The 15,408-nt window shown below is 36.5% G+C and overlaps 1 protein-coding gene across 3 annotated transcripts in view; it reads right to left on the bottom strand.

The window, feature by feature from the left end:
* The window catches only part of RYR3 (ryanodine receptor 3), a 285,326-nt gene that overhangs the window by 172,517 nt on the left and 97,401 nt on the right, over positions 1–15,408 (bottom strand). For all 3 annotated transcript variants that reach the window (XM_070756567.1, XM_070756561.1, XM_070756554.1), the window contains exons 26-31: positions 15,374–15,408; positions 13,699–13,874; positions 12,609–12,645; positions 10,986–11,146; positions 9,067–9,232; positions 1,227–1,313 (exon numbers count right to left, since the gene is read on the bottom strand). The exon at positions 15,374–15,408 is cut by the window's right edge and continues 174 nt beyond it. In XM_070756567.1, the coding sequence (XP_070612668.1) occupies positions 1,227–1,313; positions 9,067–9,232; positions 10,986–11,146; positions 12,609–12,645; positions 13,699–13,874; positions 15,374–15,408 (662 nt within the window). The remainder of the gene's footprint in view (positions 1–1,226; positions 1,314–9,066; positions 9,233–10,985; positions 11,147–12,608; positions 12,646–13,698; positions 13,875–15,373) is intronic.

The following is a 15,408-nucleotide window of genomic DNA, read 5'->3' as shown; positions in this document are numbered from 1 at the left end:
ATACTAACGGAATGAAACAATGGTTCATATGCATTTAACAGGCACCATAATGGTACAAAGTTTAGCAAAGTTAATTTTATGTAATGTAGCAATTTAATATGAAACATCATATAATGTAGACAGTGTTTCCTCTAATTTTTTGGGGGGGTGGGCGGAAAAGTATACTGTCTGAGTGGCAGTCCCTTCGGGACTGGGCAGCACAGAAATATTAAATAAATAAACAAACAAACAAAAAACCCACCCTCTTTTGCCTCAGAGAATTTCAAAATAAAATACTGTACTGTGTGTCTATAACAGTGAGCTCATAATAGGGCAACTCTATCAATATCAAAATGCCACTTAAATAGTTGAGCTAGTTTCAAACTAGATTTTGATTTTCTTTCTCTCTTCCTTACTCCCATTCTTTTTCTTTCTCTTTTCCTTCCTCTCTTTTTTCTATCTGTTTCTCTCTCTTCCTCTCTTACTCTCTCTCTCCTTCCCTCTCACTCTTTCCCTCTCGGCTTCTGGGCAGGTCGAAAAACTCTGAGTTGATTATGATTTTTAAGTGAGCGATTGCTCACTGCTCAGCTTAGAGGGAACTATGAATGTAGATGCTGTTTACACCATAGATCTATGGAAGGATATCTTGTCAAATAGTACCATACTGCCATGGTGGTGCAGTGATTAGAAAACAGTATTGCAGGTTACTTTTGCCTACTGCCATCAGTTCAATTCTCATCCTTCCATGGTCAGTAAAACAAGGACCCAGATTGTTGGAGGCAAAATGCTGACTCTGTAAACTTCTTAGAGGGGGTTGTAATGCACTGTGAAGTGGTATATAAATCTAATTGCTATTGCTATACTGTCCTGTTTATTTTTCTAACTAAATATAAAACCATTGGCTTCACATTCCTTAAATGTGAGAAAATTATTACCATGCTCTGGTAATAACACTCAAGTACACTGTAAATAAACAGGAAATTCAAAAGTACTACAGCTTGCCGAAATATTGTCTTGACCCCTACTGTTTTGCAACTCTATATTGTTTGGGGAAAACTGATAATAGAAGCAGAAATTATCCCTAAGGTTAAATATTTGTCTGTGATTATTCATGAATCATTTTGCTTAACAATAATAAAAAGTTATTTTTATCTAAGACTCTGCTGATAGGTAGTTAACACAGTTTGCCTGTTTGAATTTACTAAAAAGCCACAACATCTATTGATTTTAATTTGTTTAAAAAATACCTTTAATTTACCCAGTTCAAACTGTACCAGGTTTGTGCTCGTCGGCTGTAAAAAAACAGCTGGAAATAGTTTTGTGTTTGGCTCAACCTGAAAAAAGAATTAAAATGCAACATAAGCCTAGTAGCAGCAATATACAAAAAACTACGAAAAATAATTTCAAGAGCAGAATACTGTTGTATTTATTTATCAATTTATAAATATTCACATAAAAGGATAAAATCCTGCAATAGCACAAAATGTGATAGATTTGGCCTAGGATTATATTGATAGCAGCAATGTTCCCAGCAGACAGCACTGACAATGAAGTTGTATGTGATCCCATCATGCAAATAAGTAAAACAAGCATGGCAGCTATTCATGGCAGCTATGAAGTTGTATGTGATCCCATCATGCAAATAAGTAAAACAAACGTGGTAGCTATTCAGCATATTAAAAAATACAGCTTCCAGTGGGCAGAAAATTAAATGAGCATAGGAGATCAAGAAAAGTTTTGCTACAAGTTGTATCCAGAGATCAAAGTGAACTGATTTAAATGACTCCAGAAAACCAATATAATGCAGGAATGGATTAGAATAAAATCTGTTGTAAAAATACAATGATACCTCTAGCTAAGAATGCCTCTACTTACAAACATTTCTAGATAAGGATCGGGTGTTCAAGAATTTTTTGCCTCTTCTCAAGAACCATTTTCCACTTACAAATCCGAGCCTCCAAAACTATAACCAGAAAAGGCATGGAGAAGCCTCCCTGGGACCTCTCTAGGAATCTTCTGGGAGGAAATAGGGCCGGAAAAGGCAGGGAGAAGCCTCTCTAGGAATCTCCTGGGAGGAAACAGGGCTGGAAAACCCAGGGAGAAGCCTCCATAGGGCCTCTCTAGGAATCTCCTGGGAGGAAACAGGGCCTCCACCCTCCCTGGGGTTTCCCCAATCACACACATTATTTGCTTTTACATTGATTGCTATGGGAAAAATTGCTTCTTACAAACTTTTCTACTTAAGAACCTGGTCATGGAACGAATTAAGTTTGTAAGTAGAGGTACCACTGTACTGCATGTCCATATATATGCATTTTACTTTGCATTTTATGTACAATCCCTCTGCAATAAAACAGTGAATTATTCATGGGTGGACATATAATCAATAAGTAAAAATATTGCCCATAAAATGTGAAAAAAAGATTCATGATGAGGAATTGAAAATATATCAAGGAAAATGTGCTCTGTTCTGCTAATGGTTATAAAATAATGCCTACTTTATAATAATAACTTTTCAAATCCTGCTTTGGGATGATGGCCAAGTTTCTCTGTTTCTTTTGAGTATACATTAATATTCATAAATCATGGGCAGATTAACTTATGATATAATAGTTATAATATTTCTATTAAAATCATATAGATACGGGGGGGGAATCACCTATGTGCATAAGAGTCTGATATGTGTACATAACACAAATAGGTTATGATTTGATATTCATTATTTGGTTCTTAGACATTTCTGAATGCAGATCCTATATACAAATGTAATTATCCGACCTACTTTATGTAACTGCAAAATGAAAAGAGATATTGCAAAATAAATTAAGAAGTGGATCAGATTTTGCGGGAATTGAGAAACATCATTCCCAATTGAACAAATATGAATAATTGTTAAGTTAAATTTGTTCAATTTACATTTTCTTAAGAAAAGCAAACACTTATTTTTAATTATCGCAACTTTAAATTATAAAAAATAATTCACTATTGCAAAGGAAAGGAAAAGGGGAAGGGGAAGGAAAGATGTGATGTATTGACAGCTAGAATGGTTCCACTCAGATCCAGTATTTGAGTGAGAAGAATCCTCAAATGCTATTGGTTAAAGCATTTGACAGCTACCTATAAAAGGGCCTCCTGTCAGATAGCTAGTTGCTGGTTGTATATAGAGTTGCCTAATAAACAGTGTTGAAGAATTAGTCTCCAGAGTCATTATTCCCACAATTTAACAAAAGGAAAGGAGCATGGTACTGAAGAGAGAATTGTGCAATGAAACAATAAACAGTGAATCATTGATAATATGTCAATCATAAAAGAAAGTGAATATCACCAAAATGAACAGCCATGGAATCAAATACTTCAGTATTGTCTCAGTACAAATCCTGAAATGGAAAGAACTGGAGAGTACAAATTACAAAACCTGGACCAAAATTGTAGAAAATACACATTAAGTCTGGGCAGAAAAAGTAAAATTAGAAATTGTACCAAATAAACTAAAATAAACCTAAAAGAAAATAACAATCTTTGAAATTAAATTCTGAGTGGTTTTTTAGATATATGCAAATAAGCTGATGCTATAAATAAACTGATAATGTTTCATGTCATTAGACAGAGAGCTCACAGATAATGAATGTAATAAATCTGATTTTAGTGTCACACATCTTTTTTTCCCCCCAAATCTTTTTATTGTTTTATAGATACATATATCACAATTTGTTTATACAGTTTACAGGTCTTATCCAACTTTTTTACCGGTTACAGTTGTTATATAGATAATATTAACTTAATACTATGCAATGCAAAACATGGTAAAAACATTCAAATGGTATTTTCATTTTTTTAAAGGTTTGTACTGCTATTTTGTATAGAATTATACAAATCATTTCCTTTGAATCCACTCGTGCCAATTGTTCCACATGCTTTTAGTTTCATTGATTCTGTTTCCCTTAAGTAGGTTTGTCATCTCGTCCATTTCTGCACATGTATATATCTTGGCTATTATTAAATTTACATTGGGAGTCTGTTCGTTCTTCCATGTTTGCGCTATTGCAATTCTTGTAGCTGTGTTTATGTGAGTCACTAAAAAAAGGGTTTGTTTAGTTTCAAGCAAAATTTGATGTATATTTTTATAAAATGGTTTTAACTCTTGATTCGGGGTGTATATGTTCACCAGTAATATTTTTCCCCCTAATATTTCAATTTCCGTCATTGTATATCTTCCTTTGGGATCCGTTTTAATTTCTTTTGGTTTTAGTTCTTTCTTCACATATGTGGCCACTCCCCTTTTTTTTCATTTTCATCTAATGAAGCATGTAATTCCCCTAATTTTGTATATTCTAAGAATTTCTTATGTGCTAATTTGATATGCACTTCTTGCAAACATATTATCTGTAGTTTCTGGTTTAGGAGTTTGGAAAAGACCTTTTTTCTCTTACAATTGTTATTAAGGCCATTTATATTTATTGAAATCAGTTTGATATCTGAAAGCATTTAGTTAAGTATTCCTCCTAGGGAGGAAAAAAGTTAAAGCAAGAAAGCTAGTTTTGTTTATTTGCTGCCGCTGCCGTTTGTGATCCCCTTCTTCCTTCTCCTTTCCTCTCTCTGTTTCCTCTGGTCCTTGCTTTCTGTCTATTTGTCCGTCTGTTTCTATATCCTCTTCCTTGCTTGATTCTAGTCTATCTCCACTTTCTAATTCGGAGTCTAGGGCAGTTATTCGTTCGTATATCTCTTGTGCTTTTTCCGCATTGTTGACTTTTACTCTCCTTCCTTCTATTTTTACCATCATCCCCTCTGGAGTAATCCATCTAAATGTTATTTCCTTTTTGTTCAGGAGGGAGGCTAAATTTCTATATTCTCTTCTTCGTTCTCTAATCTTTCTGGGAATTTGTTTCAGGATATTTAGCTCTCTACCTTTATATTTCATTTTCCCTTCTCTAGACACTGCGTATACCCTGTCTCTTGTGATCTTTCTAGCGAATCTTAAATGTATTTCCCTGAGTAATCGGTGTCTTCTCGCATAATTAGTATTAATTCTGAATATTTCATCTAATTCGTTTATGACTTCCTCTCTGTTAGTTTGTAATATCCCTGCGATTATTGTTGTCATAATCTCCCCAAGATTTTCATTTTCTGCCTCTACCACATTTTGAAATCTTAAGAAATAGGATGATCTCTCTAATTCCAATTGAATCAATGAATTTCCAAGCTCTCTATGAGATTCTATGAGTTTTTGATTGACCTGTTCCAATTTTTTTTTCATTTTGTTCTGTCCTTTTTTCTACTATCATTATTTTTTCCTCATTTTTTTGTGTTTCCGCTTGTGCGGATTCCAGTCGGTTTTCTAATCTCCGTATATCAGTTTTGAGTTCTACATGATTATTTGTAATCAGTTCCTGCAGTTTCAACATGGTCTCCTGCATTACTGTTAAAGTTTTATTCATGTTTTGCATCAATAATGTACTCTCTTTTTCCTTCTCTACATTTAACATCTCATCTATTTGCCTTTGAGAGGCAGGGGAAGCTGTATTTATTGTTGTTGTGGTTTTTTACCACCTTTGGGTTGGTAGCTGGCCATCTCTTTTATAATCTGATTTTGCTTTTCTAATATAGTAAATATTCTATTCCAGATCACCATGGGAGATGAAAGAAAAAATGTTTAAGCAGATTAATAATTCTTGCTATATTTCATTCACTAGTTAACTTTTTGTGGTCAGCTTTCTAGTTTATAATTAATTAAATGATTCTACGTTCCTTTGCAAATAACAATGTAAATAACAATGTAAGTATCTTAACTACTATAATGGTATAAACTTATAAACTTATAAACTTATAAACTTATAAACTTATTTTCTATACAATTCAATTCTAATTCTTGTCAATATTTGTAGTTCTAGTTTAATCTATGCTTCTATAGTTTCCTATCTTATTCCTATCTTATTCCAATCTAGAGTAATAAAGATACAAAGAAAAACACTTGAGATACTTTTAAAAATAAAGTAATAAATGAAACAATTGAAAAATGCTTACTTTAACTATTGGTGTCACAATTCTATCTTATCTATGTAGGGTACTAAGAGGGAAAGAAGGGGGAAAAAACAACAACAATTGAAATATTCCTAAGGATAATGTACTTTAAATTTCAATTCTAGTTCTAAATCTTATTGTCTATTTTATGTGTCTATATCTATATTATATATATTATTATATATTATAACAGGTAATCAGGAAAGTGAGAAAAAGACAGGAAAATTATAGGCAAACGTGTAAAATACAGGGAGCGTTGTATCTTCTTTCTTCTTATTGCTTGTTGCTTAGGCACTTAGAGGTTATTTAATAGTCTATGCTGACGTCTCTGTTCTGGCTCTCCCCCGGGCTTCTCTGCTCCTCGCTTCAAGGTCTCTCAAATTATTTCTTCTCAACGTCTGCTTTCGGTAGTAGAAGTCACAAATCTCGGTACTCCTCTCCCTCTGTCAGCTCTCTCGCCCGGTTTCCAAGTTTTTAAACGTTCTAATGTTTAGAGGTAAACAATCCCCACGAAATCCTTCTTTCTCAAATTCCACGGTTGTCAGCAATCTGGAAAAAGGTGTGAGGAGGGTAAAGGAATTTCCCTCTGCTCGCTCTATTTATCAGGATCTTGAGTCCAATTCCTGACTCCACATACAGTACAAAATCAATGTCTATGTGCTTCAATGTTGTGCAGTTCTATGGTTCCAAAAATCTGAGTTAAACACTGTCTTTGGGAAAAAAATTTTTTAACTCCCTTCCAAGATCAGAACATTCTGGTTACCCAGCCCCCGATCGAAATGGGTTGCTGGCTTTCACCACTTCACTGTCCCCGCTTTTTACTGATTTTTACGATGTTTTCTTGATCTCCTGTCAGGGCAGTCTATTTAAAAATTAAAGTAATTTTATGCTTTTCATACTAAAAAAAAAGGATGTTCTAATAAATTCTTCCAAATGCAGTACATAGTATAATCTTAAGGAATTTTTGGAAAGATCTGTATTTCTCACTTGCTTCCCTCTGTGGTGGCTCCTTGAAGTTTCAGACCCGCCATACTGGTGACAGCTGAGACGGGCGCTCCGGTCTCCGATAGAGAGGGTGTCCTTCGCACCGATTGCAAAACGCCTTTAGCAATCGGCACCCGAATAATCCCTCATCCTCCATGTCGCCCTCCAAGCAAACTGTGCCCCGAAAGGTCTCGCAGATCGGAGGAAAAAAGCAAACCCAGGGAGGAGATCCTCCTTGCAGCTGCTTCACTCCTTCTCGCCAACCAGGAAGATCTTTGTGTTTAAGAGGATTGGGCACAAAAATACTGTGTTTCCCTGAAAATAAGATCCTGTCTTATATTTTTTTGAACCCTGAATTAAGCGCTTTGCGTTATTGCCATGCACTCAAAAAGCCCAATTGGGCTTATTAACAGGGGATGTCTTATTTTGGGGGAAACAGAGTAGTAGAATACTGTACTGCATTTAGAAAAAAAGAGGTATGCCTCTTTAATTTATGTCTAACTGGAATATCATCTTGATAAATCATTATTACAGAGTCAAAAGCGAAGGTGCATGAAGATAAATATTTGCTACTATTGAAAACTTTAGACTGAAAATCTTCAAAATTAAGTGTACTTGATGTTCTTAAGAGGTGACACAATAAACCACTTGAACATACAAGAAAATTTTGTCCTAGATAAAAATCAATTACCACTCCTATAAATTTGACATATGACAATGAGCTCTGGAAAGATTTATTCTGGTTGACACATAAACCTAATTTGTAAAGAAAAGAATAGATGTAGAAGATACTGGAATGAATCTTAGAATCAATATTTAAAACATTATTGCCTGGAGCCAGAAAACGTCAGCCTCTATTTATTTCTATCTAATGTGTGAAGGCTATGTGCACTGGCGCATACTAATTGAAAAGTTAGTATTGAGATTAGTTACATATAATGGAACCCCCACTCCCAAAATAAAAACTCCAAACAGTGTAGGGATGTGGAAATACACATTCTTGCAATTTAATGTTACAAAATAATCATTGAAGTGAAACAGAGTAGAAATGTCGTTATAGTGACTGTCTAAATCTTCATTGGACAAATGTATCTTCAAATGGCAGAAACTAAGAATTTAATGGATTCAGCTACATTTTACAGAACTGTTAAATATCAAGAATGCCAAAGGATGGAATATTATACCATATTATCAGGCATATTCCTTTTCCAAAATGTTTATTACTTCGGTATTGGTCATTGAACACACTAAAAATAATTGATTCAATCTCAAATGATGCTCAGAGGAAAAAAAATTAAAAATAATATTTAAAAAAAAATTTAAAAATTGAAAACATTTTTTTAAAAAAGATGGCAGTGCCCCATGGACCAGCACCAACAGAACCGGTACCATGACATCATCATGACGTCAACAGCAGGTCGCTACCGGTTTGGGCAAACCGCTCCAATCTGGGAGGAATTTTAATCCTCAAGTAGATCTATATTTAGATTTAGTTTACAATTGTTTTTTTAAATGAAGGCTTATTTGTGATCCACTGTTATTACTATATGCAAATAATAACTATTGGACAGTTTACTAAAATAGGATATAACAATAATGCATTTTCAACAAATTTCAAAAGCTGCTCTCCAACTAAACACACATGTTAAATAATACCCATACATCATAACTTTGATTATAAACAATTACATTAACCATAACCAGTATTAATTCATTAGTACAGGAATGTGTGATAGAATTTGCTATATACAATATATGCAGAAACTCCAATATAATTTCAAATGATTAACCAGCAGATTTGAGGGAGCCCTTGATTATTTTCTTCTAGTATGAGAAATAAACCTTCTTATAAAGTTACAATGGTGCGGTCAAAATTTATCATATCAATTCATCAGAATAGAGCTTGAAGAGATCTTTGAGGTGTTCAAATCTAACCCCCTGCTCAGGCAGGAGACCCTATACCATAATTTAAACTGTACAACCTACTCAATATAAACATAGATAATGATCTGATATTTTCATAAAAAATTAATTCATAAAAATTAAAACACGAAAACTGGAATTTTGTGGAAAAAATATTGATACCTGATAGAAAGTTCCCAGTTCCTTTCCATTGGCTGTGAATGACAACATCCCAGTAGCTAATTCAACAAGGCATCCAATTTCTAGATCAACATTACCACGATTTGATCTTTGAGAATTAACAAATGATTCTCCTCCCCAAACCAGATAGCAATTATTACGTTTTACACTGAAAGAAAGCACCCAGAAAACAATGGAATGTTAAGTATTGCCCAAAGATTTATTTAAATATATATATTTATGTAGAATAGCTTGCTGTGCTCTATGGAAAGAGAAAAATCACAAAGAATTTATAGAAATTTGATAAATAAAAAATAAAATAATAAAATAATAAAAATAAATAAATAAATAAAATAAATAAATAAATAAATAGCAAAGCAAAGCAAAGATGAAATAAAATAAATAAAGCTGAAGATGGAGGCTCTATAGCTTTCCTAAACTATCTGGTAATTATCACCAATGTTTAGAAAGTAAGTTCAGTGAACATCAGGCATTAGACTTCTATAACAATTAAGGATTAATTAAAATCTAGTTAATTTTGTATTTCTAGGATCAGCCAAAAGATCCATCTAAATGTTTATTGTCAGATACTGTAACTAGTACAAAGCAATTTTTAAAGATTTTTTTACACTATTAATTTATTAAAATACTATTCCATAACTAAATTATAACTGAAATTAAAGTCAGAGTGACTTTAAGGAGTTGGTTAAATTACCCAAATATGGATCGCTATGCACCAAATATGCTTTGGAGCATATGAATCAAAGGCAAATTCCTTGTGTGTCCAATCACTATTGGCCAATCAAGAATTCTATTCTATTCTATTCTATTCTATTCTACTCTACTCTACCATTTATATCAGTGGTCACCAACCAGTAGTCCACAGACCACTGGTGGTCCGTGAGAAAATTCTGGTGGTCCGCAGAGAAATCTTTGCATTTCTCTCAGTGAGCTCGACCAAAGTCCTGTGCTGCTTATGCTTCAATGCTTTGACTCCCAGTGATAGGCTAGGGTCCTTCAGGCAGTTAGCTTGGCCGCCTGTTAGTAGAGAGAAGCACCCAGGATCAATCTTAGCTTTGCTGTCCATTGCAGATGCCAGATCTTTCATCTCTCGAGAAGCACTCGCTGAAGCAGTGTGGGAGACTTTGGCTGGGCTCCTCAAGAGACGAGAGTTTGCAGGGGGACGATCTAGTGTCTGCAATGGACAGCAAAGAAGCAGACTTCATCTGCTTCTCTCTGCTGTAGTGCTTCCTGGATGTGGTTCACCGCTCTGAGCCCCAATTGGCAGGAGACAAGAAGCAGCTCCTCATCTGGGTGCAGGAAAGGAAAGGGGAGGGAGGAGAAGAAAGGGAAGGGAAGGGAGGAGATAAAAGGAAGGGAGGAGACAGGTGAGAAGGAAAGAAAAGGAAAAGGGGAAGGGAAGGAAGGGAAGGAAAGGGAAGGGCAGGAGAGGGGAGGGGAGGAAAGGAAAAGAAAAGAAAAGAAAGGAGGGAAGGGGGAGGGCAGGAAGGGAAAGAACGAAAGGGGGGAAGGGAAAGGAGGAGAGGGGAGGGGAAAAAAGGAAAGGAAAAGGGGAGGGGGAGGGAAGGAAAGGAAAGAAGGGAAGGGAAGGTGAGAAGGGAGGGAAGCTCACCCCCAAGTGGTCTGTGGGATTTAAAATTATAAATTTGGTGGTCCAAATTCAGGAGATCACTGGTTTATACCATATAGTTAAAATTGTTCTCCTTTATAAAGTAATTGTTAAATTTTATTGATACAAAGCATACATTATTGTTTAAAATATTGTTTCAATAATCATTATTCTTGAGGTAGGTAGATAGGCAGGCAGGCAGGCGGGAAGGAGGGAAGGAAGGAAGGAAGGAAGAAAGCAAGGAAGCAAGGAAGGAAGGAATTTATAGATTAGGTAATTTATAAGCCCAAACCTTTCATGGACTCTTCCCCTTTCATCTCCCAAAGTAACTGTTACTGTGCAATTCTTATTTAGGTCAAAATGTTCACTGTAAAAGTGGTAGTCAGGAGTTACCCAACCAATCCAGACTGAAGATGCGTCTTGACCAGCAAAAATCTTCACTGAGTAGTAATACTGGAATGACAAATATAAATATTAATACAATGCTACAGAAAATTTTCTTAAGAGAAAATACATTCCATAATAAAAAAAGAGAGTCATACACTTCATTGATAGAATCAGCATGAATGAAAAATATTATGCATATCAATGGATTACTCAAAGCAGTACAGAACTCTACTAACACATCATTTTAATTTTATTGAAATTGCTAATAAAACCCACTAACAATATAAATGATGACTTTTAAAAAATTATATACACACACACATAAATATACATACAGTATGTATGTATGTATGTATGTATGTATGTATGTATGTATGTATGTATGTATGTATGGCTAGGTCTTCTTTTTGGAGGATTCTAATTATTGACTCACTTTACGGAGTTTGCACCAACAGCCCCACCCAACAGGAGCTTGCTGCTGGCCCACTTCTTCTACAGCCATTTGCAATCACTAGCAGACATCACCACGGCATCCATTTCGCCTTTAGATGCTTGCCAAAAGGCATCTGCAACCAATAACAGAGCTCCGGATTCAGAGCTCTGTTATTGGCCGCAGATGCCTTCTGGAAGGCATCTGAAGAGAAAACGGAGGCCAGGGCAACGCGTGTGAGTGGCAGAAAGTGGCCACAGAAGGTGAGGCAGGTGTTGGAGTGTGTGAGGCATGGTAAGTAGGGCAGTTCCATCCCCCCATTCTCACCCTAGCTTATTTTTTTATCTATGTGCCTTGCCACAGTCCCCGCACCCGGGGTAGGCAAGGTCTTAATTAGGGCTAATTTTGTGGGTGGGGATTTGTGGGAGTCCACCATATGGTTGAACATAACTGGATTAACTTCTCAAAATTGATTTCCAATAATAATAATAATAATAATAATAATAATAATAATAATAATAATAATAATTTAATAATAATAATTTATTAAATTTGTATGCCCCCCCCCTCTCTGCAGAAGTTCGGGTTTGGCGTTCGGCTTCGGGAGGCTGCTGGGAAGCCCTCCAGCCCGGCTATCACCTTTTAAAACAGCCGCGCGGCTTCCCAGCAGCCTCCGAACGCCAAACCCGGAAGTTCGGGTTTGGTGTTCGTAACATGAAAAAAGTTCGTAAGAAGAGGCAAATTTTTTCTGAACCGTTCGGAGGCTGCTGGGAAGCCACACGGCTGTTTTAAAAGGTGACAACCGGGCTGGGGGGCTTCCCAGCAGCCTCCGAATGCCAAACCCGGAAGTTTGGGTTTGGCGTTCGGCTTTGGGCGACGGCTGGGAAGCCGCGCGGCTGTTTTAAAAGGTCACAGCCGGGCGGCAGCGTTTTTTTTGCGGGTTTTTTTTTTGGTTGCACGTATTAATTGACTTTACATTGTTTCCTGTGGGAAACAATGTTTCGTCTTACGAACCTTTCGTCTTACGAACCTCCCCCTGGAACCAATTAGGTTCGTAAGATGAGGTACGACTGTATTTTGGTAAGCCCAAATACTTACGGTTGTGGCATGAAGAGGGATTTCCTGGTTCTGTTTTCTGTAATAAGATTGTCAATAGAGTATAGAGTAAATGACTGTATAAAACACTAAAATAGAAAATATTTCTATGTATGGTGAATGGAATAAAATGTATTCTACACAAAATCAAAATATAAAAGTAATGCATGAATTCTGTCACTTCAAAAACAAATTCAGGCAGTCCTAGAACACTTCAATAACTATTTTAATTAAAAATCATATATATGCTAAGGAGAAGGATTAGCTATAGCATAGGGTCATGATGACCTATGCCACATCTACCACAGGTGGCATGAGGAGCCATATTAGAGGTTATGTGAGGTTTTGCGCTATGTTAGCTCCAGAACACATGCGTGTTATAGCCAGCTGATTTTTGGCCTTGGGGAAGACTGTTTTGCTCTCTGGAGGCTTCAGGATGGGCAAACCAGAGGTTTTGAAAAACGGCTTCCAGTTTGCCTGTTGTTCTGTTTTTTGTACTCCGGGGCTTCAGGAAGCTTCAGGAATTCGAAAAACAACACAATGAGCAAACCGGAAGTCCGTTTTTCAAAACTTTCAGTTTGCCATTTGGCCATTTTTTTCCACCATCCCAGGCTTCAGGGAGACCTGTGCGCAGGTGCAGGGATGGGGGGGGATTGGACGTATGTGCAGGGGCAGGAGGGTTGAGCATGCGTGGGGGGGAGGGAAAGAGTGTGGGCACACCCTTTTGGCACGCAAACCAAAAAAGGTTCACCATCACTGGCATAGGGAGAAGATCAAGATCTTTTTTGGGGGGTAAATTTTTTAAAATTTTTCTCCATACAAACTTCTTCAATACATTTAAAAATATTTTAAAAGATCAAGATCTTCAGTGACAAATCATGCCTAGAATACATTTATTTCCTGCCTTTTTGTATTTCTGATTACTAAAAATTATTAGCTGAAAAATCAATGTCTTCTTTATTTTGGAATAAAGATTTGAACAATGCCATAGAACAATACAAACTAAGTGGAAATAACTAATAATTCCCCAAGTAAAACAGGAGACAGAATCAAAAACATAGATTTCAGTTAAAGGAATGAAAATATATCTAACCTTTTGTAGAAGCCCTCAAATTCGAAACCGTGATTGTAGGTAAAAGATGAATAAAATTCAATTGGCATGCTCAAGCGACAGTATATCATGCCTCCATTACTATTCTGTGTTCCAAAGGTCTTATGTGTTACTTTTAAACGTGGTGGATTGTCAATGTTTCCATCAATTCTTGTAACCTGAAATTATCAAAAAATTGTTTTTATAAGCATTTTTTTTAAAAAAAGCACTACCAGCCCATGATAAGACTTAATAAATTATCTACTATTTTATATAGTCAATATAAATTCTTAATGACATAAAGGAGAACAGGTAATGTTGAGGTGAGCTTATCAGCATCCTGCTAATAACTTTTTATGTTCCACAGACTCTGTTCCATTTAATTTTAATTTGGTTATTATTTAAAAGTATGTTTTCATAGTCTAAGGAAATTGAAATTTTCTATTATAGTGAATAAAGTACAAATTTCAGTATCTTCTCCATTTTAAGCCCCTCTGAATCTTGGAAATTAAGAATAGTGGTTACTGTGGCCTCTACGCAAGGAAAAAAGACAAATATAAAAAAGTACGTTTCTGGGATCAGAAGGGCACAAATAACAGCTTCACTGACTTACTTTCTTGTTACATTTTATGACTGGTTACAAACCCCCATCAATTTTGAATACAGTGGTACCTCTACCTACAAATGCCTCTACTTACGAACTTTTCAATATAAGAACCGGGTGTTCAATATTTTTTTGCCTCTTCTCAAGAACCATTTTCCACTTACAAACCCGAACCTCTGAAATTCCACTTACAAACCCGAACCTCGGAAAAGGCAGGGAGAAGCCCCCATGGGGCCTCTCTAGGAATCTCCTGGGAGAAAACTGTGCCAGAAAAGGCAGGGAGAAGCCTCTGTGGGGCCTCTCTAGGAATCTCCTGGGAGGAAACAGGGCTGGAAAAGGCAGGGAGAAGCCTCCATGGGGCCTCCCTAGGAATTTTGTGGTGTTCGGGATGCCAGATCCAAACCCAATTTTTTTTTAAAAATCGTGCTTTGGTTCGGCGTTCATGCCGAACACCGCTAAAGCCACCGCCTGGCTGTCATCTGCTGAGAAGAGGAGGAGGAGCCAGGCGCCGGTGGTGGTGGAGGAAGGCGAACACTGGGGAACTGTCAGCTGGTTGGGAGGCACAAAAGGAGCTGGGGAATCCCTACCATGAAGAGATTCCGGGGGTAGAGCTTTGACGTCACGTATACCGGCAGGTTGCTAAGGATGAAATTTTTTATTTTTACGTGAAAGGACCTCCCTTTGCTTGCGGTGCCGCTGCGGTGACCTTTTTCATAAAAATAAAAATAAATAAAAATAAAAAATCCATTAAAATAAAAAATGATGGGATTCTGGGGGCGGAGCTTTGGTGCCACGGACCATTCGGGTTTGAGTTCGAGTTCGGCCGAACTTTGCGTGAAGTTCATCCGAACTTGCCGAACGCGAACACCATTGGGTTCGCCCATCACTATTCTTCTTACAAACATTTCTACTTAAGAACCTGGTCACGGAACAAATTAAGTTCGTAAGTAGAGGTGCCACTATATTTGCATGAGATGTTCTCAACATTCAAAATATACACCCCAGACCTATCAGAGTACTTAATGATGGATTATAGTTAATGGAGTTATGGTTCTTCTTACTATTTAGTATTACCTCAATATGAGGATGCCCCTTTGGCACATTGATGA

The sequence above is a fragment of the Erythrolamprus reginae genome, chromosome 1, assembly GCF_031021105.1.
Source record: "Erythrolamprus reginae isolate rEryReg1 chromosome 1, rEryReg1.hap1, whole genome shotgun sequence".
NCBI lineage: Eukaryota > Metazoa > Chordata > Lepidosauria > Squamata > Dipsadidae > Erythrolamprus > Erythrolamprus reginae.
This window is presented reverse-complemented; position numbering and strand designations above follow the sequence as displayed.